Source organism: Salvia hispanica, chromosome 5 (genome assembly GCF_029641045.1).
Source record: "Salvia hispanica isolate PSC_SH4W2 chromosome 5, Shi_PSC_v1, whole genome shotgun sequence".
NCBI classification, from domain to species: Eukaryota; Viridiplantae; Streptophyta; class Magnoliopsida; order Lamiales; family Lamiaceae; genus Salvia; species Salvia hispanica.
The window spans coordinates 45,375,478-45,402,280 of record NC_142696.1 but is presented as its reverse complement, the minus strand read 5'-3'; the positions used below and the strand labels follow the sequence as shown (position 1 = coordinate 45,402,280).

General features: G+C 34.9%; 2 protein-coding genes, 1 non-coding gene and 1 pseudogene across 4 annotated transcripts; all 4 read left to right on the top strand.

The window, feature by feature from the left end:
* The first annotated feature begins 6,953 nt into the window (after positions 1 to 6,953).
* TRNAI-AAU (transfer RNA isoleucine (anticodon AAU)) lies at positions 6,954 to 7,027 on the top strand. The gene has a single exon. It is a non-coding gene; the product is annotated as a tRNA-Ile (tRNA).
* A 6,262-nt stretch (positions 7,028 to 13,289) lies between these two features.
* On the top strand, positions 13,290 to 14,559 carry LOC125191105 (NAC domain-containing protein 92-like). 2 transcript variants are annotated; one of them, XM_089058582.1, is made up of 3 exons: positions 13,290 to 13,643; positions 13,719 to 13,987; positions 14,078 to 14,559. In XM_089058582.1, the coding sequence occupies exons 1-3, from the start codon at positions 13,442 to 13,444 to the stop codon at positions 14,228 to 14,230; spliced, it is 624 nt and encodes a 207-aa protein (XP_088914708.1). In that variant the 5' UTR covers positions 13,290 to 13,441; the 3' UTR covers positions 14,231 to 14,559. The 2 variants fall into 2 exon arrangements, with proteins under 2 accessions (XP_088914708.1, XP_047944522.1); XM_048088565.2 differs by having other exon boundaries at positions 13,291 to 13,643; positions 14,058 to 14,559.
* Positions 14,560 to 18,175: 3,616 nt separating this feature from the next.
* Positions 18,176 to 19,929, top strand: LOC125191286 (pentatricopeptide repeat-containing protein At5g66520 pseudogene; annotated as a pseudogene).
* A 172-nt stretch (positions 19,930 to 20,101) lies between these two features.
* Positions 20,102 to 21,949, top strand: PNSB4 (NDH dependent flow 6). Its single transcript, XM_048088802.2, has 6 exons — positions 20,102 to 20,254; positions 20,344 to 20,376; positions 20,480 to 20,633; positions 20,739 to 20,794; positions 21,487 to 21,558; positions 21,675 to 21,949. The coding sequence occupies exons 1-6, from the start codon at positions 20,156 to 20,158 to the stop codon at positions 21,786 to 21,788; spliced, it is 528 nt and encodes a 175-aa protein (XP_047944759.1). The 5' UTR covers positions 20,102 to 20,155; the 3' UTR covers positions 21,789 to 21,949.
* Positions 21,950 to 26,803: the final 4,854 nt, after the last annotated feature.

The following is a 26,803-nucleotide window of genomic DNA, read 5'->3' as shown; positions in this document are numbered from 1 at the left end:
AATGTCCAATCTTCGTACTCATATACATAAACATATATATGCGTAAGGCCTGATACATCATTACATATACATATTTCAACTTGCTATAAATAAATAATCAATCACAATATTCGTGGAACTATATTTGATGAGATGAGATAAATCTTTAACAACTAATCAATATTTGCTATAAATAAATAATCAATCACAGTATTCATGGAACTGTATTGAATGAGATAAATCTTTAACAACTAATCAATATATATGAATAGCATACACCACACACACACGTAATGCTATGTATTCATGCATAAATAAGTCATGAAGGAATATAAATCTTAGTACATATATTGATTCTACCGGGCCTGGGCCGGGCCTGAGCCGGTCTTGGACTCAGTCCGGTCCTGGGCATGGGCTGGGCTTCGAGTGGGCCTGGGCCCGGGCCGGTCCTGGGTTTGAAAAAGGGTCCAAATGGAGCCCGATTAATCTACTCAGCCCAGTCCAAGCCCGCTCCATTTCGTTGGTTGACCGGTCCTGGGTCGGCCCGGCCCATTTGACATCTCTATATGTGATTGTCCCACTCCCACCACTAATACAAATGCAAGAACCATCTAAAGAAGTGTGTATTCTTACAAATTTAATGTATCTATGAGTTTATGACATTCATCTTATAAATTTTAAGATAATTTGATAATATTATTACATTATTAGTATATGTAGTCATATAGAGAAAGGCGATGGAAAATGAAGAAAGACATGAAGAGATTTAGCTTGAATTTGCTAGAAAGACTGAATACTGTTTCATTGATGATAATTGTGTTGCACACATTACAAACTTATAGCAAGACAAGGAAGGATCTAGAACACTTCCTTAATCTTTGTACAATCTGATTACAGTCAATAAACATAACAGAAAATGCTAAACACTCTTCTTTATCAATCCTCTAACAACTATGTCTCTCCAAGTACTCTTGTGGTCCTCACTTTTGTTGGGTAAATTCCCAGCAACTCCTTGATCATTAATAGCTGGCAAATGTACAATCTTGGTTGTTATCTTGGCTTCTTCTCGTGCTCCAACTTTGCTCACGTGACTCACAACAGCTGAACTTTCATCCAACTGAATGTTGCATGCTTCTTCACTTTGAGTTTTGCAAGCTTCTCTAACACCTCCCCTCAATCCGAGTGAGGCTAAGGAAACTATCCCGAGTTTGTTCCTGAGCTTAACAAAGGATTGCTTGCTCAGAGGCTTTGTGAATATATCAGCTATTTGATCAGCTGTGGGGACATGCTTATGCTCCATCTCTTTATTCAAAACCTTGTCTCTAACAAAATGAATATCCAACTCTATGTGCTTTGTCCTCGCATGCATAACTGGATTTGAGGCCAAGGCAATAGCACTCATGTTGTCTACCCAAATCCCTGGACTAGCATTCTCCTTGATCTTCAATTCTCCAAGCAAGGAATTCAACCAAGCAACCTCTGAAGCAGCAAGTGCTAAGCTCCTGTATTCAGCCTCAGTGCTAGACCTTGCAACCACTCCTTACTTTTTCACACACCATGAGATTAGATTTCTCCCATAGTATGTACACAAGCCACTAACAGACCTCCTATCATCCAAATTAGCAGCCCAATCAGAATCTGAGAAGGCTGAAATCAAGCCACTGGACTTGTGTATCTGGATTCCATAATCCAAAGTTCCAGAGAGGTATCTTAAAATCCTTTTCACTGTCTTCCAATGAGTATCCAATGGAGAGGCCATTTATTGACTGACTTTATTCACAGCAAAGTTAATGTCTAGCCTTGTAATAGTATCATATTGCAGTGCCCCAACAATGCTTCTATAAAGCTTGGGATCAGATATTGGTTCACCAACATTTTTGCTAAGTTCACAACTGGAGACCATTGGAGTTGGGCAGCCTTTTGCCCCTGTCATGTTTGCTCTCTTTAGAAGATCTTTGATATAAGTAGACTGACATAGGTGAAGACCATTCTGATCAGTCTTGATCACTTCAACTCCCAGAAATAAGCTCACCTCCCTAAGATCTTTTAAAGAAAAATGGGAATTCAATTGAGAGATGACTTTTTGAATAGAAGAAGAAGAGTTTCCTATAATGAGCATATCATCAACATACACGAGAAGGTACACCACTTCATCCTCTCTGTCTAAAAAACATGGAAGTATCTGCCCTAGATTGAGAGAAACCAAGAGAAAACAGTACAGAGTGGACAGTGTAGAACCATGCCCTTGATGCTTGTTTTAGCCCATATACAACTTTCTTAAGCTTGCAAACAAGATGTGGGCCACCTTGCTCAAATCCCAGAGGCTGCTTCATGTAAATATCTTCTTCTAGATCACCATTCAAGAAAGCATTATTGACATCTAAATGAGTTATAGACCAACCAAGGCTGACAGCCAAACTTAGAATAAGTCTGATAGTAGTAGTCTTAACTACTGGACTGAAGGTCTCATTGAAATCAAAGCCTGGTTGCTGAGAGAATCCTTGAGCAACCAACCTCGCTTTGTGCCGAGCAATAGCACCAGAAAGATGAAATTTAATTTTGAAAACCCAAGTGCAGCCTATCAAGTTCTTGCCCGGAGGCAGAGTGGTCAGAATCCAAGTTTTGTTCCTCAGGAGAGCTAGAAATTCAGTCAACATTGCTGCTTTCCAGATAGGAATAAGAAGAGCTACTAAGGCATATTTTAGGATTAGAGATGGAGAAATGGCTAAAGAGAAGATTATGTGCTTAAAAACACCAGCTTTGGATCTGGTGGTCATATGATGAGTAGGTTGAGCTGGCTGAGTGGAAGCAGTATTTGAAGTATCTGAAGAAGGTGGAATGTGAGAAGAGTCAGGGGAATTTGAGCTTGAGTGCAAAACTTGTGAATTGTGATGGGAATCAGAAGCTGGAGAGTGAGGATCTAGATTTAGTTGCTGAGGTGAAGGAGAATGAACATGAGATGAAAATGGTGGTGCAGGCTGCTGATTTTGAAATGGAGTAGAGAGAGTGGGATGAGTAAAATGGACGGAAGCAGTAGGCTGAGAGAGTGAATCTGAGGCAGAAGATATGGACTGGAATGAGAAGACAGATTCATCAAAAGTAATATCTCTTGTAACAATGACTTTCCCATCAGGAAGTAAAGCCTTGAAACCTTTATGGGATGAGCTATAGCCTAAAAAGGTAGCCTTAACTGATCTAAACTGGAGCTTGTTCTTATTATAAGGTCTGGTGAGTGGATAACACAAGCAACCAAAGACTCTAAGGGAAGAATAGTCAGGCTTGTGGGAGTGTAACTTTTCATAAGGTGATATGTTTTGGATTATTTTGGAAGGCATAAGATTTATCAGATATGCAGTTGTAAGAAAAGTATCATCCCAGAAACATTGAGGAAGAGAAGCCTGAGCTAAAAGAGCAAGACCGGTTTCCACAATATGCCTATGTTTCATGTCCAGAGCCTTTGTCCTAGCGGCAAAGAGCTTAGACATCAATGTATGAGGTGCCGAGTTCGAGCCCTCTTAACCTCAGTTGTAATTTCATCATTTCTTAGGAGTTTATATATAATATCCTCCTTTACATAGGAGTTAATTTTTTTTTAAAATAAAAAATAAAAAAATATGCCTATGTTTCCTTTCAGCCAAACCATTTTGTTATGGTGTATATGGACAAGAAACTCTATGAGAGATCCCACACTCTCTGAGAAATCCAGTTAAACTTTGAAATTCACACCCCCAATCAGACTAAAAAGATTTGATTTTTGAACCAAAAAGATTCTCACTCACTGACTTAAATTGCTTGAATACATAAAAGACATCATTTTTATTTTTTCAAAAGATAAATCCAAGTGAATCTGGAATAATGATCAATGAATGACACATAGTATGAGAATCCATTCCGAGAAACAACAGGAGATGGACCCCACAAGTCACTATGAATTAGTTCTAAGGCAGAGTTAGAAACTGAATCAGATAATGAATAAGGCAGTCTGTGTGCTTTGGAAATTGAACATGGATGGCAAAGAGAATGATCATTCATTGAAACAAAAGGAATATTACAACTATTCAGAGATTGTTTCACAACATCTAGAGCAGGATGACCTAGTCTATTATGCCACAAGGCTATATCAAGACTAGAGGAAGAACAAGAACTGCTACTAGAGGTGGAATTAGGCAGACTGAGAGAGTGAACTGATGGTGCATCTTGACTGGAAAAAGTAAGATTGGAGCCATTGCTTGCTTTAATTGGGGAATGATCAACTAGGAAATGGTAGAGCCCCTTTTTCAAGTGTTCCCTTGAGGACGATTTCCTTGGTGCACAGGTCCTTGACAAAACAAAAAGAAGGGTGAAATTCAAAGAAAACTGAGTTATCCTTGGCAAATTGTGAGACACTAAGATTATTTTTGGTAATATTGGGAACATGTAGGAGATTCTTAAGATGAAGTTTCCTAGAGAAATTAGAAGAATGAGATTTAAGCACAGATTCACCAATGTTAGCAGTAGAAACAGATTGACCATTTCCAAGAACCAAGCTTTTACCTCCTGTATACTCTGAGCTGATGTTGCTCAGGTCATTGGAGACATGATGAGTAGCCCCAGAGTCTGGATACCAACTGGATGAAGCTTCAGAATAAAAACCAAACTCTGACTGATTTCCAACTGAGAAATTAGCTGAAGGTGATCTTGGTGGCACTGACTGGATCATGTGAGCGGAGGGATTGAAGTAGTTCTGCTGCTGCTGTTGCTGATTTCCTCTGTACTGCACTTGCGGAGGAGTGTAGTTCTGCTCAAATCTATGCCAACATTTGGCAGCTGAGTGCCCTGGCTTTTCACAGAGCTGGCAGATAATCTTGTTCCCACCTCTGCCACCTATACCTCCTCTTTGGTTACTGGATCCACCCCTTCCTCCACCTGAATCGAACTTGTTGATGTAGGGCTGCTGCTTTTTCTTTTGCCTCGGCTGTTGTTGCACCAAGTGGAGTGAAGGTTGAGATCCCTCAGTGCTAGAGGAATTGGCTCTTGTAGTCTCCATTCTAGACTCAAAGCTGAGGAGAAATGAGCTCACATCACCAATGGACCATGGCTCTGTCCTTGAGGTCACTGCACAAACTGGAGGATCATAATCCTGACCCAAACCTCCAAGGATGTGCAAGATTTGTTCTCCATCAGGTACCCTGCAACCAATTGAGCCAAGAAGATCAAAGTAATTTCTCATTTTACCCAGGTACTCACTCATGGGAAGTGCCTCCTTTCTGAGGCTTTGCATTTGCTGCCTGTATTGCATCACTTTGGCAGTTGAGCGGCTGGCAAAGTTAGTCTCCAGCGCTCCCCGGATATCCCTTGCAGATTTCAGACCAACCACGAGTGAAAGAGCTCCATCAGACAATGAAGATAGCAGCCATCCTGCTACTCTCCTATCCTGCCTCTACCAAGCTATGAATGTTGGATTCATTACCAAAGATCCTGCAGCTGGATCGGGTATCATCTATGGTGGTGGGTTGGTTTCTCCAGTGAGAAATGACTCAAGACCATACCCATACACTGCAACATCTACTTGTTGCACCTAAACTAAGAAATTTCCATCAGTTAGTTTCATTGAGATAGAAAGGCAGTTGAGAATAAAGAGGTAAAGCTGCCAAAGGTAGGGGCATTTGAATCGTTTGATTCTGTCATTTTGTGGAAGTTACAGTGATAACCAAGGGGTAGGAGAGACAGGATCACTAAGATCCTGCTCTGATACTATGAAAGAAAATGAAGAAAGACATGAAGAGAGTTTAGCTTGAATTTGATAGAAAGACTGAATACTGTTTCATTGATGATAATTGTATTGCACACATTACAAACTTATAGCAAGACAAGGAAGGATCTAAAACACTTCCTTAATCTTTGTACAATCTGATTACATTCAATAAACATAACAGAAAATGCTGATAGAAATCCATGGGTTCCATCCTAAAATCAATTGGTGATAGGAGGAGGGCCCATGAGATTTATATACTAGTTTCAGTTTTCTCTTGGCACCGATGTGGGACAGTCATATGTTATATTTTTAGTTTCAATTGCCAACACCCTCCCTCAAACCCTTCAAGGTGAATCTTGGAGGGGTTGGACTTTTTTCTAATCGATTGGACAATCGGTCCAATTTTTTTTCGATCTGTTGGACCATTTGGCCCAAATTTTTAAGTCCAGATATACTGCTCGATCAGTCATTTTTTTGGTTTCGGCCCAGATATACTGCTGGGTCAGTTAAATTTGACCCACAGTCGGCGACCCGCTCTGATACCATGATAGAAATCCATGGGTTCCATCCTAAAACCAATTGGTGATAGGAGGAGGGCCCATGAGATTTATATACTAGTTTCAGTTTTCTCTTGGCACCGATGTGGGACAGTCATACGTTATATTTTTAGTTTCAATTGCTAAACACTCTTCTTTATCAATCCTCTAACAACTATGTCTCTCCAAGTACTCTTGTGGTCCTCACTTTTGTTGGGCAAATTCCCAGCAACTCCTTGATCATTAATAGCTGGCAAATGTACAATCTTGGCTGCTATCTTGGCTTCTTCTCGTGTTCCAACTTTGCTCACGTGACTCACAACAGCTGAACTTTCATCCAACTGAATGTTGCATGCTTCTTCACTTTGAGTTTTGCAAGCTTCTCTAACAAAAGGGATAGGGAAGACAAATTGAGATGGATATCAGTATATGACATTGACAATATCTATTTTTACCAAAGACGAAATTCCATTGTATCACAAATAGAATCCTAAACTTAAGTGGTGGAGGTGGTTATTGCAGTTTTGTCATACCCAGAATGTGATGCAAGAATCAGAGCTCTTAAGCAGGGTAATCTGTCCTAAAAGTTTTCAAAATATTGTTTTCCCCAACTACCACTAAATAATACCATGGTGTGTTTATAAGCATAGTGAGTTTATATGTTGGAAGCAAAATATCTATTAATCAATGGTATATTTGTAAGTGGCCCATTAGCTCAGTTGGTTAGAGCGTGGTGCTAATAACGCCAAGGTCGCAGGTTCGAAACCTGCATGGGCCAATTTATTTTATTTTATTTTTGTTCTCTCTTTATTTTGGGTTATGCTATAAATTTTGGGCTAAATGGGATTTTGAAATGTAAGTTTAAGGCCCAGGTCCACAGTGAGAAGATGTCCATGATCATAAATTATAGTACTACTATCACATATTTGTAATAGTAATTACTCTTCAATATAGATGTATATAAATATACTACTATTAGTTATCCAAAAAATGAGGTCGACGTTATATTTGTTAAGCCGAAATTGATTGTCTAAGTGGAAGTTCAGTGTAATTTTTTCATTTGTTGTGTGACTTAATTAATTGTGTCTTCGAATTCGTATAAAGTCGAACTCAAACCTTTATTATTCATTTTTTCCCTTAGTTCTCTGAAACCCCACCAAAATAACCAATCAAGCATAATAACTCACAGAATAATGAAATAAATGGTATCAAACGTATTCTAATTTGATTTTGTCTCACACTTATCATTATATACACACTATGTAATAAACAAAACACATGTTTCTCACCACTCGTACGTGACATGTCTATTAATATCATAAGGTATTGTTTTAAGAATTAATAATTAAATGTTTTAAATTTGTATATCTACCTATAAAATCATATATCCTCAGTTTAATAGTACTACATATCAATACTTCACTTTTTCATAATTAAAAATTTTAATAGTACAAATCCATATTTTATAAAAAAAAAATCTTAAGGCGATCGATACATAGTTGATGATGAACTAAACCACATATACATTAGTGTTTTCCTAATTAAATATATAAGTGAAAGAAATGTAAGCAGGACAACTTTATAAACATATACTAATTCTCAAGTCAAATCTTTATATAAATTTGGTAGGCTATATAATATGTGGCTACTTGCCATCCATACATCTCCTAAAAGAATGGAGAGTTACATATAGTATTTCTTATTTCTCAAAAGGCCACGTATGGTCTGACCTCACACAGTCACTTGCTATTATAGGCAATAATATTTATTAAACCAATATTAAATTACCTACCAATCTAGTTATATTTGTGACATGCAACATGATACTAGATGAGAGTTGAAATATATTTCTTACAAATTATAGCTTATACTTTATATATAAGAGTTGGTGACAATCACTGATGTGGTTGTGGAAGATCAATGCCAGTAATCTACAGCCTTAATCGAGTGGATTCGAATTTAATCAGAATTAAAAAATCTTCTTATAGAATATTGATATTGTAAAACAATGTGATGAAGAGTTGACGGATACTTGAGAGATGTGACACAAAAACAGTTTTAGATTTGTAAGACGGCCTTAATATTTGGGTCCAAACATATATTTACTGCCTAACCCATTAATTTACTCATAAATCCCTTAACTAATTCGAATTCCTTATTCCTAAACCTTTGGAACTTAATCTTTAGATAGAAATTATGGATCACACATTAAATTTCAAATGGATTAAAGTATTAGAAATCATAATTGGTAGTAATATAATACTGTTGGGGTATGTTGGTACTATTTGGAAATTAGTCTTGATCCGAATCTTCTTAATTGAAACTATGCAACGCAAACATTTGTAAAACACAGTGTTTAGTGAAGTAAATTTATAGATAATACAGTATGAGACATTATATAATTAAAGAAAAAATAAAGAAAATAAGATTATAAAACAAGACAAATTAAATTTGTTAATTTTTACCGATGCAAATGACCCAACTACAATAACGGACCAAAAGATATTCGACTCGAGTCACTCAACTTCGATGAAACATAATTAATGATCAATCGGTTGGTGTCTTTGAATGAATTGCCATACTTCATAATTTCTTTCATTTTATGTCAAATTTTAGCAATCCAAATTTCAAACTTAAAAGTTGAACGTCTCATGTCGAACATTAATAAATCAAAACAGATAGAATTAATGCTCCTAAGTCCTAGTTATTTAATCATTCCAAAAGTCAGGCACCTAAAATTGGTCAATCATTTCGATAATCCCTTTGAATAATTGTCTGAAAAGCAAATCAAAAATGAATTATCTTGACATCACCTGATTCTGTTTCTAGCAGCTACTGAGTATAAATTATTAAAGCTCGTAATTCAACCAATAGGCTAAGGTGTTTCCGCCACGTGTGCATATCTCTCTCTTTATGTTACATTTTTAAAACAAAACGTAGGGCCATCATTGCCAGGTCTCCCTAATCCACAATTAGTAGTCAACCCTTGTGTTAATTAACTTAATCATGGTTGAGTTGAATGCTTCTTATTTTGATGCAAAATAATGGCCAATTGAAAAGTGGCGTGATCTTGATTTGGATTGATATCGTTTGTGGCGGCACTGTCAATTTCATTTTGGTGATAATTTGTGTGTTAGATACCAAACATTGACCACTTTGGATTAGATTAATTATATTTGATTAATTATTAGTGTGATTAAGTATTTGAATCTAATACGCGTCGTTTGCTTAACATGGATGATTTGTTGTGGGAAACATACGAAACAGATCAGGGAATATTCGAGGAAAATAGGTGTAACTTTGATAGCACAATGTTTTTCAAGGAATACAATATATTTTATACTCACAAAGTTTCTTTTTTTAATTAAAATTTTGAAAAGAAAACAATTTTATTTAGTTTGTAAAAACTGAAAGGAGGGAGTACAAATATATATGTATAACACCAAAATCTTCTACGGCTTAAATAAATAGCCATTACTTCCTTTTTTTGCTTACATAACAATATAATTACTAGCCGATTTTTAAGTAGTTAGTTGTTATAATTTTTTGCTTAATTTTACTCAATTAGGAGTACATTTTAAAGATTTGCTGGAAAATATAATCTGTTGATTTTAATTTATTTCAATCACTGTTATTTGACCGACCATTAATTAGCATTTTATCACAAAATTGTCATTAACCCATTTGCTTTACAAATTAAAAACTCCCTCTTTAATAATAGGTATATATTACTCCATTATTTAAGATTGGCAAACTTTATATTATATGGATCCTCTCGTAACATTATTTCCAGCATGGTACATTAAAATCAAATGTAATTTCAAACCTATGTTGTTTTTCATATCATATCATGAGTAAGAGGCTGGGAAATGGTGATTTTATTAATTTAACTTTCAGTTAAAAGTGGAGGAGGTAACAATGGCGTTAATGCAAGAAGAAGAATCGTGGTGAGGAAAAAGAAAATATAAGAATGGAGAAAAATGAAATAAATTAGAGACGTAGGGAAATTAATAAAAATAAAGAGCCATATGTACCAAAGTAAATAATTAAATATACACAAACTATTCCCCTTTTTAGAAAAATGAATACAAAGTAGGAAATACATCACCGGCCAGAAAAACTTTTGGTACCAAAAAGGTGAGATCGATCAAATGAATAACCCAACAAGATTAAAAAATTAACTATGGTTTAAAATATAATACGAGAGAATAGTGAAGTTTGATTTCTAAATATTCATATTACATAAAGTCACATTGTTTAGTGTCGCTGAGGTGTCATTTTAAATCAATTCACAATACTACTTTTCATAATTTCATTTTATATGTATACCATCTCTGTTTGAATGCGGATATTTGATAACAAAACAAAAAAGTTTTATCACCAAATTAAAAACATGGATTTTGGGCAATGAGTGGTAAAAGCCAAATCTCTCAAAATTAATCAATAGTTTTATATAGTATTGACAAACCATCATTTATCAATAATTAATTATCACTATACAATATTCTAGCATATCATCATTTCATTTTCACGAACTTCTTTTTATCAGCATCACAGCGATTATTAGCATCGCAGGCGTACAATTTCTTAATTTCAAAATCACAAATCACTATCACTTTAAAGCTTTGGACGATTCCATAAATATTACTACTATGAAACAAACATTTTATTTCTATATAAATTATCTAATGATTTGTGGTGTACACGTGTCATCTCTTAAACTCGACAGCGTGGAGATTTTGCGCCAATCTCTATCTATCATTTCATAGTGTCATAATCCAATTCTCTTTTCTAATTAAGCAGCAAAATATGTATTAAAGGGTTAAATGGTCTTTTCAACTGGATAAATGGGACTCCAGCTACATATAAATCCACTTTTGTGCTATATTCGGACAGCTGTTTTTACATACAAAGGTTGTTCTGAGGCTATTTTGGTAACTAGCACATGATTCAATGAACCATTAACCTCAGTTATTAGTCATAAATACAACTTTGAACTGTTCTTGGTCGAAAATGCTCCTATGTAATTATTTTCAAACCATCATCCTTAATTGTAGATTTGTAGTCAAGCAAATAAACCTTTTCTCGTCGTAGATTAATCGACATAATAATAACTAGTGATATATATAAACCTCAACTAAAGAGGGAGGGGGATTGCAGCTAATAATAATTAATTTATGCAATACAATATGACTATTCAATTAATTCATTTTCTTTTTCTTGAAGGAGTTTGCTCAACTAATATAGTTTAAGACTTTAAGCGGAGTGATGAGAATTTAACAAAAAGCTTTTTATAAATTTAAATATCCGATATGCATAATTTCTAACTAAATTTATAAATGAGCTAAATTTATTTAAATTTACTTAGGGAAAAATACCAGCAATTTAAAATATAATCTTTTATAAGTACAAATGACTGAAAAATACACCATAACATCAAAGAAAAAGATCGTGACCGGCTACATCCGGTTACACAAAAGGGCGGCAAGAGGCTACAACCACAATTCAACTTATAAGTCGTTTTGCAACACAGTCTTTAAGGCAATTTTCCTTTATTTCATTCACGGCAAATACAATTACTTTCGTTAGAACACGCGTCGCTCTTCTAAATCTAATACTCCATCCGTCCCAAAGTAGTTGAGACATTTTTTGGACAAGAGAATTAAGAAATTGAGGTGTTAAAATTAAAGGAGAGAGAATAGAGTAAGAGAATGGAAGAGAAAGTAAAGTACTCCGACAGATCGTGCGGAGTATGAGAGAAGATGGAGCTTTTGCCAAAAAAAAATAAAATAAAGGGCTAACAAATCGTGCGGATAACGATCCAACCCAACCCAAAATCATCGTGTTCTTATCGGGTCCCAACCCAACAGATTCATTTCGGATTCGTGCGGATTTTGTGTCATCCAAAAAAATATTGGTCATCTTTTAATGATAGTAAGTTAATATACAATATAGCTTAACACTACATGATAACGACCGAAACATGATATTATACAATTAAAATTTGATATTACATGATAAAATAAGATATTACAAAATTAAAATAATTAATTAAAATAATTTTTAAATCCAAATAATTAAATTAAAGTATAAATTAATGTATATTAAAATTAAATCTAAATAATAAAGTTAAAATAATTATTTTTTAATAAAATTTAAGTGTGCAGTAATATTTTTTTATTATAAAAAATAATTAATAATAGTATTAATTAATAAAAATATTATTTTTTTAATTAATAAAAATAATTATTTGTATTTTAACGTGTAACCCAATCCGATCCAACCCAACCCAAAAATTTCGGGTTCTTATTGGATCGGCCCTATATGGACCCAAATCCTAAACGTGCGCATTCGTGTCGGGTTAACTTCGTGCGGATTCGTGTCAGATCAAAAATTGTCAGCCCTTACTCAACTACTTTGGGACAAACAAAAAAAGAATACGACTCAACTATCTTGGGACAGAGGGAATATTTAAGAGCGAAAGCGCGTCCATTCAATTAAATTTAAAATTATGTAATTTTAAAAACAATTTATTAAATTGGTCAACTATACTCTGTATCCGAACTTACTACTCCGACACTTTTATAAAAGAGGAAAAGAAAATTTACGCCAAATAACAAACTTTCAATAATCGACAAATTCTCGCCAACAAACTTAAAAAAGAATAATACTTCCGTAGGCGCGCGTTCTCGCCACGCACGACCATTAACTCAGGATTTCAATCACTAATTGAGAAAATTAAGTTTTAAAAAGAGTAATTAAGTGTTATTCTAGCTTGTTAAATGCAATTTTTGGGACGTTCACAAATAGAAGCGCGTACAAGAGAATAACCCCGTGCAAAAATACACTGGACCTGAATATATCTGCCATCAATGTGCTTGACCATTATACCCTTCCTGAGATGAGATGTACAAGGTCAAATAAAGAGAAAGCATGGACAACAACAATGAACTCCCCAAAATAACCTCCATTCATATTCTTTGGTATCACGTTTCTCTCACCCCTCTCTTCTCCTATTTAATGGTCCATCTCCCCATCACCTTTCACACCCAAAAATTTCCCATTTCTTCTTCATTTCTGTTTTCCCCTAAATTCTCCCAAATATCATTTGTTTGCCGAATTTGGAAATTCCATCAAAACTCTGTTTCTTCTTCTTCTTTCTTCTTTATTCCACCATCCGCAGCTTGCAAACATGTTGACATCACCGATTAATTTCGAATTTGGAGATTACGGCGACAATCATCACATAGACATGCCTGCTGGTTTCCGATTCCATCCCAGCGACGAAGAGCTCATCACTCACTACTTGTCGAAGAAGGCTCTGAATCCTCTCTTCTCCTGCTACGCAATTACCGACGTCGACATTAACAAAGTCGAGCCGTGGGACCTGCCTTGTGAGTATATCTATTCTGTCGATTTTTGTAATGGTACTGGATTTTGACTGATTTGGAGATGTGAATTTGGCGCAGGGAAAGCGAAAACGGGGGAGAAGGAATGGTACTTCTTCTGCGTTAGAGATTTGAAGTACCCGACCGGGATGCGGGCGAACCGAGCCACCCCCGCCGGCTACTGGAAAGCCACCGGAAAAGACCGGGAAATTCTCCGAGGAGAAAAGGTGGTCGGGATGAAGAAAACCTTGGTTTTCTACCAGGGGAGAGCCCCTAAGGGGGTGAAGTCAAACTGGGTCGCGCACGAGTTCCGATTGGACGAGAGCTTCAAGCTACCCGCGTGCGCCAAGGTAAGATTCTTTTCAAGTTAAGCGCTCTTGGACGAGAGTATCGCATACTGATAAAGTCCTTGTGTATCAGACTGAATTTGTGATCAGCAGAGTGTTTCAGAAGGCAAAGGGAGGGAAGAAAGTCAACATTTCCGAGATGACGAGAGCTCCAGCAATGGCCGATTCGATGAAGCCCGAACCGGGGAAGGAGCACGTGCACTGCTTCTCCAACAACAGCAGCAACAATCCCATTCTCCCAAATAATGGGGAATTTTCTTCATTGTTGCCCAAATCTGAGTTTGCACTTGGCCAAAGTGATGATGGCTTCACCTTCCCTGATTTCTATTCCTCGGGAGATTACTACTCCTTTTGTGATGGTCTATGAATTCTTTTTATTTCTACAGTAGAAGATTTTGATGTGTTTGGAGTCACTAGGGTAAAAATGTGTGTGCAAATTAGTGCACACTTATTGTATTTTGATTTTTGTTTTTTCTTATGACATTAGAATCATTAGGGAATGATTGTATGTACATAGGAAGTGTGAAAGTCATTATTAAAAGCGACTTCAATATATTACAACCATGGTTATTTGAGTTTTATATGTTTTTTTTTTGTTGGTAGAGTATAATTATGAATTGGTAGAGTTGAACTCTGATTCAGTTGGTGTTTAATATATCTACTTTCATTATTTTATTCGGTCTTTTTATATGATAAATACTTTTTTTTAAGGAACGAAATTTGGATCTTTCTTCTGGTACTTACATTCTTTAACTAGAGTTAGTTTTCTGATTATAATATAGTGATTCTATATGAAGGATAGATATTACTAATATAATAATATGGTATCATATTGAATTCATAACAACATGGCTCGTGGGATATATTAAAGAGAAAATATAATCCAAAGTCAACTTATTTGATAGAAATTAAGGGACTTGAATCAATATAGTATAATATTTTGATCCTGACCTTGTCAAACATACCAAATTATAGTTTTTGAAATTGGAGAATCATGTTGGATAAATCCTTTTCAGGCCAAACATAAATAATGTGATTCCAAAATTCTTAGTTGAGTCATGGACCATGGTTATGGTGCAAGGGTACTTTTTCGTCATCTTAATTTATGATTGAGTAAAGTTTATTATTGATTCCTAAACTTGGTCCTGAAATAAAAATTCTCATTGAGTCATTCTAGCTTCAATCAAACAATTGAATCGCAACAAAAATGTGTAAAGAATTAGTTCAAAACCTTGGGTCTAAGGAAGAGTCCATATGGAACATATATGAATTTGAATGTGTGATGGTCAAATTTCGATACAATAAAACGAAACAATATCAATTATTTTACTCCATGTTTAATTATAAATTGGTATGCATTCATACTAGAGCCACTTTTCTAAAACAGTGAGCCTGCGCGATGGCCTCCACCGAGAATCTTTTGTGCACGAGAACATCGTGCCCGAACAGCAGGTCATGACGAATATCGTGATTCTGAGGCCTTGCACATCAATCTAATAAATATACTCATAATAAATGACAAATACTACTAAATAAGTTGAAAATCGAGCCTAGGATAGGAGGACACTCATGCGCCAAAGCTTAGCCTAGGAATGAGGCATGTGCGGAAAAAACCATATGAGAGGAAAGCAATGGCTGGAATCACACTAATTTTCCGCTTATCACCAAATTGTCGTTATGTTCGAAAGGTCCTTTAATTTTCTTATGATGCGATGTAATTGAATCTCCAACGATGCATCAAGTAGGACAAAACTCACTATATTAATGCAGAAAAACTGTAAGTCATGTAGTCAGTGGTATATAGTTAGTGGTATGAGAAAATTTTCAAAATAGCTGAGATTCATTTTACATAAAAAAAAAATGAATGAAATGAAGAAAAAAAAAAAAAAAACTTGAAGCGTTATTAACTTAATATACTCATAACTTAGGAACTATTTGGAATTTTTTTTCAAGACCGTGTGCATGCAAACTTTATTGACGGACAAATAACGAAATAACTAATTTCAATTTTTATTAAAAAAAATCATAACTAAAAGAATAATATATTAAACATTAGAGTCAATAGTCGAATAAAATGATGGTAAAAATGAAGCGAATAAAAAAATTGAAACCTAAGCAGAATAGTAGGATATACTCAAATCTTGTTAAAAATTATCTTAGTAAAAATCTTTCGAAATACCTGGGCCACAAAAGAGCCCCGAAATTCAGAATTGGGGCTACCTGACATGGAGGGCTGTTAATACGATTAACCCACACGAACTCACACGAAGTTCGACATGAACACACACGTTCAGGATTTGGGTCCCTATAAGGTCGATCCAATAAGAACTCGAAGATAACGGGTTGGGTTGGGTTGGGTTTGGGTTATCTGTTAAAAATTATTTTAATTAATTTTATTAATTTAAAAAATATTAAACTTTAATTTTATTTTTTTTAATTAAAAAATATTTTATTTAATTTTAATTGACTAAAAAAATATTATACTTTAATATGATTAATTTTAAAAATAGTAATTAATTTTTTATAAAATAAAAAAATATTTACTTTAATTTTATAAAAAAAGTAATTATTTTAATTATTTAATTTAATTATTTAGGTTTAATATTACTATACTTTAATATTATACTTTAATTTCATTATTTTGATTCAAGAAAATAATTATTTTAATTTCGTAATATCTTATTTTATCGTGTAATATCATGTTATAGTCATTATCGTGCCTGTCAAGCTATATTGTATAGTATCAAAAGGCTGACTTTATTTTATATATGATAACCCGCCCGAATCGACACGAACCCGTTGAGTTAGGACCCGATGATTTCAGGTTGGGTTGGATTTAACCTTATTGGGGTGGGTCGATAATGGGTTGACCCGATAACTGCTCAACCGCACGATTTGGCAGCCTTTGGAGCCTACTTTTTGGCACGGCGTTCTCGTGCACAAAAGATTCTTTTGGGCTTACGTTTTAATTTTATACTTTTGGACTCCCAAAAGTATAAAATTAAAACGTAAGCCCAAAAGAATCTTTTGTGCACGGGAACGCCGTGCCAAAAAGTAGGCTATAACGAATAGCATGATTTCGAGGCCTTGTGCATCAATCTAAACAAATATACTCATAATAAAAGACAAATACAACTCCCTCCATCCCATAAAATATGTCCTTTTTTTACACTCGTTTTGAAAAATAATGATAAATATTTAAAGTGGAGAATCTCTCTATTACTTACTTTTTCTCCGCTTTAACTATTTATATCATTTTTCTAAAACGAGCGTGAAAAAAGTGTGTCATTTTTTATGAGACGAAGTGAGTACTAATTAAGTTGAAAATCGAGTCTAGGATAGGAGAACACTCATGCCCCTAAGCTTAGCCTAGGAATGAGGCATGTTTAGACAAAACCATATAAGAGGAAAGCAATGGCTGGAATCACATTAATTTTCCGCTTATCTCTAAATTGTCTTTATGTTCGAAAGGTCCTTTAATGTGTTTATGATGCGACTGTAATTGAATCTCCAGCAACACATCAAGTAGGACAAAATTCACTATATTAATACAGTAAAACTGTGAGCCGTGTAGTTAGTGGTATGAGAAAAATTCTAGCTCTCCGGACTTGAGATTCATTTTACATTAAAAAAAATGAATGAAAAAGAAAAAGAAAAAGAAAACTTCAAGCATTATTAACTTAATATAGTACTACTATATTCTTAATTTAGGGACTATTGGTATATTTTTTTTCCAGCGACTGTGCGCATGTAAACTCAATAATTGATAGACAAATAACGAAATTAACTAATTTCGATTTCTTTTACAAAAAATCATGAATTAAAAGAATAAAAACATCAGAGCCAATAGTCGTATAATGCCATGGTAAATGAAGAGAATAAAAAAAATTGAAAATCTTGTTGAAAAATTCTATGGTAAAATTTTTTGGAAATACCTGGGCCACAATAGACCCCCAAAATTAAATTGGGGCTACATGGTATGGAGCCTAAGCCCAAAGAGTAAAATTAAAACTTAAACCCAATAAATTTGCAGTATTACATGAAAAATCATGATTTCAGTTTGTAAATTCGTAATTAACCCAATAAACTTAATTGTCAATTTTATAATGTGGTTTTCGAAATAATACAAAAATTAATTCATACTAATACTAGTCCCTAATTTTCTCTTTATTTTAATGACTGAAATTGATTTTGCCCTAAAACTGAAATCCCCAATTGTTAGCAAAGAAAGTATGCATGATTGCTGAAGAAAGCCTCCCACCGACCTTAAGGCCACTGCAACAGCACCTCTTTTACCTGCTGCACAACTGCTGCAAATCGATCAAACATCTCGCTCAAATCCATGCGCACATCACCACCAATGGATTCACCCACAAAAACTTCCTTCTCGTCAAGTTATTGGCCCTCTACACAACCTTCAACAATTTCCCAATCGCCCACCAACTGTTCGACCAAATGCCGAGCCCCAGTTCCGCGCTCTGGAACCAAATCATCCGCGGCTATCAGCTTAATGGAAGCCCCCGTAGGTCGGTGGAGCTTTTCAACGACATGGGGCGGCGTTCTTCACCGCCACCCGATGAGCACACCTATACATTTGTTGTGAACGGCTGCGCGAAAGGGGGACTGCTGGGGGAGGGAATGCAGGTGCACGGGAAGGTGTTGAAGAGCGGATTTAGCTCGAATCTATACGTTCAGAGCAGTTTGGTTGATTTTTATGTCAAGAATGGTGGAGGAGGAACAGAGGGAGTTGGTAAAGCAAAGAAAGTATTCGATGAAATGTCTCTAAGGAGCATTGTCACTTGGAATTCCTTGCTTTTGGGGAGTTTTAGGTGTGGAGATGTCAATGGGGCGATGGCGATCTTTGATGATATGCCAGAGAGGAATGTGGTATCGTGGACTACAATGATTGCTGGATGCGCGCAAAATGGGAGATCAAAGGAAGCCTTAGCATTATTCCGCGAGATGCAGAGGGAAAATGTTGAGTTTGATCAGGTGACTTTGGTTGCAGTGCTCTCTGCTTGTGCTGAATTGGGTGATCTTCATTTAGGGAAATGGATTCACTCTTATGTTTTCGAGCATTTCACTTACTCCAAGAAGCCAGTTCTTGTCACATTGAAGAATTCATTGGTTTATATGTATGCAAGCTGTGGTGAAATCGATGCAGCATTTGCTGTTTTCAAAGGGATGGAGCAGAGGACGGCCGTTTCTTGGACTAGTATGATCACTGGCTTTGCTAAACACGGTTATGGCAATGAGGCTCTCGCAGTGTTTGAATGGATGCAGAACGCTCGGTCTAGAGATGCTAGGCCAGATGAGATCACGTTCCTAGGTGTCTTATGTGCCTGCAGCCATGCTGGCTATGTCGACAAGGGGCGCCATTACTTCAAGAGCATGGTCGAAGACTGGGGGATCAAGCCAAGGATCGAGCACTTCGGGTGCATGGTTGATCTGCTAAGCCGTGCTGGATTGCTTGATGAGGCTCATGAGATAGTGAGGTCCATGCCTATGAAGCCTAATGACGTCGTGTGGGGCGCCCTTCTTGGAGGTTGCCGGATACACAAGAGTGTCGAGCTTGCCTCTGATGTGACAGAGCTGCTGACCGAGGGGCTTGAAGCGGATAAGGCAGCTGGATACTTTGTGCTGCTTTCGAATGTGTATGCTGCGGCTGAGAAGTGGGAGGATGTGGTGGCCGTGAGGAGGAAAATGCTCGAAGAGAAAACAAGGAAGCCTCCCGGGCGGAGCTGGATTCAGATTGAAGGGAGTGTGTATGAGTTTATGGCTGGCGATAGATCTCATGAGATGGCTAGTTTGATATATGATGTTCTTGATGATATCACTAGGGAAGCTAGGTCTCATGGGTATATTACATTTTGTGATGGTTAGGAATTGAGATGAGTGAGTTTTCTTGAAATTAAATTGTTAAACTCTTGTTTGATTCTTGACTATTGAGAGTAAAATATGGAAGTTGTACACAAGAATTCCAAGATTTGAACTATAAGGGCAATACCGCCAATTCCGACACAAGAAGAAACAAATATCCAGTAAGCCCAACTTTGTCATGGTGCTTACAAATTCAGAGGTGGATATAAATGGTAGCCTTATCCATTTCTTTATAACCAAACAATAAATGTAAATGAAAATAAACATCTCAGTTTTCAATTGTAGGAAAACATGGCTGAAACACTCACTTCCCTAACACTTCTGCAGCCTTGCATCAAACAGAGTTCTCTTCAAACAACGAAGGCCGAATTCAGCTCACTTTCTAAACCAGTAAGCATACATCACATGCCTCATTTTTGCAGCCATTTACTTTTTCTTTGATGATATTATGAGTTATTTCTATAATCTTCTTGATTTAGGTTAAGCAATGCTCAAGTTCAAGGTTTCACAAGGTAATTAATTACTTTAACATTTGATTACAGTCGATATTAGGCCGATTTGCTTGCTTATTGATAGATTATTTTATCGCAAAAAGTAAACATCCCGTGACAATAGATTGAAGGTGGGAGAAGAAGGTGCTTAGTTCGAGCAAACGCGTTGCCCGACTGGCCGTTGATGGCTGTTATGGTTGAACACGCGGAAGGACAAAGAGATCTCATCACCCACAAGTCTATTTGGCATCTCAGCGATCAAGCCATTAAGAATGTTTGTGAGTTGGTTAATAAGATCTTTGTTTTTGGCAAATGAGATATTCTATTTTCTATGTTCATTAAAATGAGTCATTGTTCATGATACTATTGTTTGTTGTGTATAGATACCTTCTACATAATGTTCACTGTGTGGGGGTGCTGTTTCTTTGGCTCCACTAAGGTGATATTACCACTTAGTTTATTGTCCCTTTTTTTAATATTTCTGTGGAAATTATAGGCAGTTTTGAGTTAGGCTTGTTCGGTATCATTAAATTGGGCATGCGGATTTGGAATTGGAGCCCCTAATTCCAAATCTAACGTTTGGTTGAACAAAATGTTTGGATTTGGAATTAAAATTCAATTTCAATTCCACAATTTGAATTCCATATGAAAATTATTGGAATTTTAAATTTCAAATAATAATAAAATTGCACTATCACACGCACATTTGTACACACACGCACACACATTCACACAGCTGCACGCACACAACACACACACACATTCACACAGTTGCACGCACACACACATACACACAGACATGCACACACACACACACCCATACACATACCTGCACGCGCGCACACACACATATACACACAAAACACACCCTTGCACACACACAACCCACACCTGCCCACACACCTTCACACACACACACACGCACATACACACATTGCATAATTTCTTTGAATTCAACTTCATATCAATTATATCAATTTACGGAACAAAGGATTTGGAATTAATTCAATTCTTTCAAATTCAATTCCGTAGAATTCTAGTTCCAATTCAATTCCAATTCCAATCTAATTCCGTGTACCAAACTTACCCTAAAAGTAACTTTGTTTTATTATTATATGGTTTGTGGTTTAGGATCCATTCTACGATTCAGAAGGATACAGAGGTGATGGAGGAGATGGAACTGGCCATTGGATTTATGAGAAGGTACTAATTTTGGATAAATATTGTATAATTTCCAACAATTAGGTCTATATTAAATAAAAATGGTTGTGGTAATATATAAATTTGAGAAAATAAAAAATGAATGATTAATTTGGCAGCAAGAAGATATAGAGGAATCTGCAAGAGCAGAGCTGTGGAAGGAAGAGTTGATTGAAGAGATCGAACAAAAGGTTGGTGGTTTAAGAGAATTGGAAGAAGCTGGCAAGAAATAAGAGCTTCTTAACTAATTCTTCTATTAAATTAAGTTTATAGTAATACATAAGCACCTACTAATATATTGCAATTTGTAAAGTTTATTCTGCAGATTATGTTGAATTACTTATGTTCCAACTTATCAAGTATATTTACCTCTTAAAATTACAGTATTAACTTATGTTTTAAGGTGCCCCAAAAAAATATATCGTGACGTGGAATGGAAATTATTAGTCAAACACTTTTTTTCAAATTTGATCATGTTCGAGCTTAACTACCATAATTTATTCGAGCTTTCTTTCAGTGTTTTGATTCATTTTTTAGTGTTATAATAGTACATACATTTCTCCACTTCATGTGTATAAGTGCTAACTCATGTAAATAAATGGGGAAATGTATTTTTTTTTAATATCAAATAACGCTTAAGTTTAAATTGGGTACACTCTCCAGTCTCCACCTTATAGAAACAATGCTGTTTATCTCAATATTATAGTCTGTGAAAAGTTATCCAACATTTTAGCTTCTTATAGGTCAATTGCTTATTTATTTTCAAGGATTGAAGTTTTGAACTATACCAAGATCCCTAACAACTGATATTATTTGTGTTACTTTTATTTGTTTGTATTCCAATTTCCATGTAATTAAAGATGATTAGAGTACTACTCCTATTTGATAATTCTAGTAAGGTGGATGGAAAAGCAAAATGCTATATGGGCCTAAACATGTTTGAGCCCAACAATTCCAGCTATTTTCTTTAGGCCCATAAATTTATAGTCTAAATAATAAGTTCAAGCACAAAGCTAAAAGGTCCAGTCCATTTACGTGCCATTGTTTTCGAAGAAATTCAGCAACGTGAAATCTTGCTTCCATAAAAATCAAAATTTAAATTAAATAAAACCTAGTGACGATGAGTTTCAATTTGATTTTTAGTTAGAATTTCTTAAAATGTGGAAATTAGGTACTATATTATTTTATAAGTTTGAGATAAACACCATTGTTTCTATAAGGTGGAGACTGGAGAGTGTACCAATTCACATCTTTATGACTATGTAATTGTTCTAAGAACATGCATGCATAAGTTATTCCTATTTAAAGGAACGAAGTATGATTTGCTAAGTATACAATTTTTTTTTAGTACATACTACCAAATAAAAAACACAAAAATGATATTTCTATGGAATGTGAATATCAAAAGATACTTTGTAATATAATAAAGTATTGTGTATAATATATAATTTCAGTAAGCATATTACATAATTTAATCATTAATATTTTATAGTTACAATTATCTTCCATGTGCTCCAGATAAAAGTGTTGGTGGAATTCAGATTAGTTATACTCATTTAATAGATTATGTGTTTGTAATATAATTTTTTTTAAAAAAAAACTAAAAATAATTTTCACGAAAAATACATCAGACAAATAATGAATTGGCTATGCACCATATCTTTACATTATTTTATCCTTCGTACTGTATTCATACATGACATAGTATTTAAATAAATATTGCAAATGCAGACAAATTACCGTTTCTCCACCACCACACATAGAGACATGAACAAACATTTCAAATTTTAGGAACCAATACGATTTCATCAAGAAAAGGTTGCACGTGATCTAAAATTTTAAACCACATAACAAGAATTTCTCATACCCCACAACAAATAACATAGTACCATCTAGAAAACACCATAGATTTACCATTTTTTTAAAAAAAAATCATAACCTTTGATTTTAGAATGTCACGAGTCTTGATTGAAAACAAACTAGTAGTATGTTCTAAAACTATGTGCACAAATGCATACTATTCGTTTCACTTTCCCCCCAAACATATCATAATTATATAGGGGTAATGGAAAAATTTGGTCAATTCATATTTTTATCATGAATTTTAAATGTGATTGAAAAAAACACACTAACTTTAAAATTGCAATAAATTTACAATAATTAAAATTTTTAGCGAAATTAATCCTATGTGGTGATCCGAACAGTTCAGGATTTAGGGTTTAGGGTTTAGTTCATATGTCTCGCGTTATTTTCTAATTTTCATGTGGTCCTTTGATTAGTCTAGCGGTAAATTATCATCATCCAGTCGGTCGATAATTCATATATGATGGCCAATGGTGAGACATGGTTTGATTAGTCCATTGATAATATTCGTCAGAAATCGTATCCCTGTTTCGTTCAATTCTAAGTCAATAGTGACGTTAATATGCAACAAAAATGAAAATACTAACAATCTTTGGAAAAAGATGTACGATGTAGTAGCAGTATTTATAAATTTGTTCTCGTACATAAATTTTGGATGTTGCAATTCAATGACTGTTGCGCTGGTATAAATGTGACCTGACGTGTGTAATTGTGTATGAAAACAATTAATCTTTCACGTTCAATTCGAAACTTTTATAATCAAACTTATCTTGAATACTATTTAGTTCTTTGACGATGACTTTTCGCAACAATTCATTTGAAATACAAATATATGGTTACATGATTTTAGAAGAATAAAAAAATAAAAGAAGAATCCTAGCCTCGACACTTTTTTGTCACATAATAGGAGTATATCGAAGAAATTAATATGGAGATAAAGAACAAATAATAGTGTTCTAATTAATTCTTTAGGTTGAAGGAATAAATCTTAAAAATATGAACTATGAATGTTATATACTAATTGAAACACGCAATGAACAGCTCATCATCATGTTTAAGCATGTGGACTGTGGACATACCATTTGCATAGTTGATTATGCTCTTTATCAAACTTTAAGCTAGGATTTAATTAAATATATTTAGTTGTGGCTGTTAATTCTGACATTTTAGACTTTCCATAAAATAAAATAAAATACAATGAAATTGTATCGCGCTGATCTGGGTATTTCATAAATGCGGAGATATCGAACAAAATTAAGATAATTTGCATAAAACATAATTTGACCTCTAACATTTGCATAAAAAAAAGAAGGCTCATTCTTAAATTTTTAAATATATATATATATATAGAGAGTCTCATTATCCACAAATCCATTCTTAAAGACCGAACCATCGAACTCTACCAAATTAGGGCTTTTAGATCTAGTTTTTTATGGATAAGATACATAAATTTATAAATTATTTTCGCCTTCATCACGAGCCTATTTTAATTCATCTGAAGGTAAATAAGTCATACTAACATGTTACGAAGATTTAACTTCGTTCCAGAATATATTACTTCATTCTAGTAGGTTTTTACTTCATTCCAGTAGGTTTTTACTTCATTCCAGTACGTAAATGTGGTTTCGCCGGCGCGTGCCGTTCTTTCTCTCTACAATATCTATCACCAACGCCATGGCGCTAATATGGTTTAATAAATACATGGAACAATGTAATAAATTATTGGAATGAAGTATGTGTAGAAGCATTTGAAGTGCAGAATGAAGTAATAAACCTATATAATGAAGTAAAATGGGCTTGTAATGAAGCCGAAAAAATTTTCACAGCAGCACATCTCATCAAAAAAACTAGATCTAATGGCCCAGATTTGGTCTCTAGTTCGGTCTTTAAAATTGGTTCGACATTGATCACAACTCTCTCTCTCTATATATATATATATAGGTTTGTATTAAAATGACAACCCCTCTTAAAATGACACCGTAACACCACTTATACAGTAATATTATAAACACTACACAACAATATTACAAACACTACACAACAATCTATAGATTGTTATATAGTGTGTCGGATATTGTTGGACAAAAAATATTGTTGTATAAAGACCAACAAATTGCTGACCGTCTTTTTTAGTTTTTTTTTTTTTTTGCCACGTGGCAGCCTATTATTCGTCCACGTGTACAAATGATTGGCTAGGAATAGTGGTATGGTGTTATTTTAAGGAGTTGTGGCACCCTAACATGCCCATATATATATATATATATATATATATATATAGGGGTGCGTTAAAATGACAACACTCTTAAAATGACACCGTGACACCACGCTAGACTGCAATATTATATATGCTAGACTGCAATAGTATAAACGCTAGACTGCAATCTATAGATTGCAGTCTAGCGTATTGGATATTGCAGTCGGGAAAAATTGCAGTCTAGTGTATTTGATATTGCAGTCCGCGAAAAATTACCCTTGAGCGATTTTTATGATTGCCACATGGCAGCTTATTATTCGTCCACATGTACAAATGATTGGCTAGGAATGGTGGTATGGTGTTACTTTAAGAGGTGTTGTCATTTTAACACAATCCTATATATATATATTTTACTTTACCGGATATTCTAAGGATACTTATGTACTTCAATAAAAATATTTAATTTTTATTTATTTTAGACAAAATAAGAACTTTTGTATATGAAGCCCTCCGAATTAATTTATAATAAAAGTTATCCATTTTTAATTCATTTTATTTTAAATCCTTTCTACCGCATATTAAAAAACACACTTGCATTTACCTTAAAGGAGAAATTTTGGAATAAGGGTCTTCATTCGCTGACCTTTCAGAATATGAGACCGAGGCACGCAAATTCTTCGGAACAAAGGTTTTTTCATTTTTTCTGTTTTTTCTTCTTCTTTTTCTTATTATTTATACTACAAGATATATTAATGGACCAAATTACCCCATACGAATTGAAACTCCAATACTGGCGTATTTGATAGTTTGAAACTCCAGTTTTGAAACTTCCACTACCAAACCACAGTCCCATCCTCCTCCCACACCACTTCGCCACATATGTTTGAATTTCATTCAAAAAATTTAATTTTTTCACTAATATTCATATAGATAGAACCACCAAAAATCCAGTTGAGCAACTGGCAATCATTGTTGAAGAGATTCAGGTTAGCGTATACCCATGTACGAGTTGGGTGCTATATTCTAGTTTTTCCGGTGAGAATATAGCAGGATACACCGCCACCGAGACTCCGCGGCAGTTTAAAATAGCAAGTGATGAATTCGGCAGTGGTGATACGGCAGCAGTAGGGAGGATGATGAAAGAATTCATGGGTTTAAGACAAGCCTTGGTTACAGCCATGTTAAAGTATG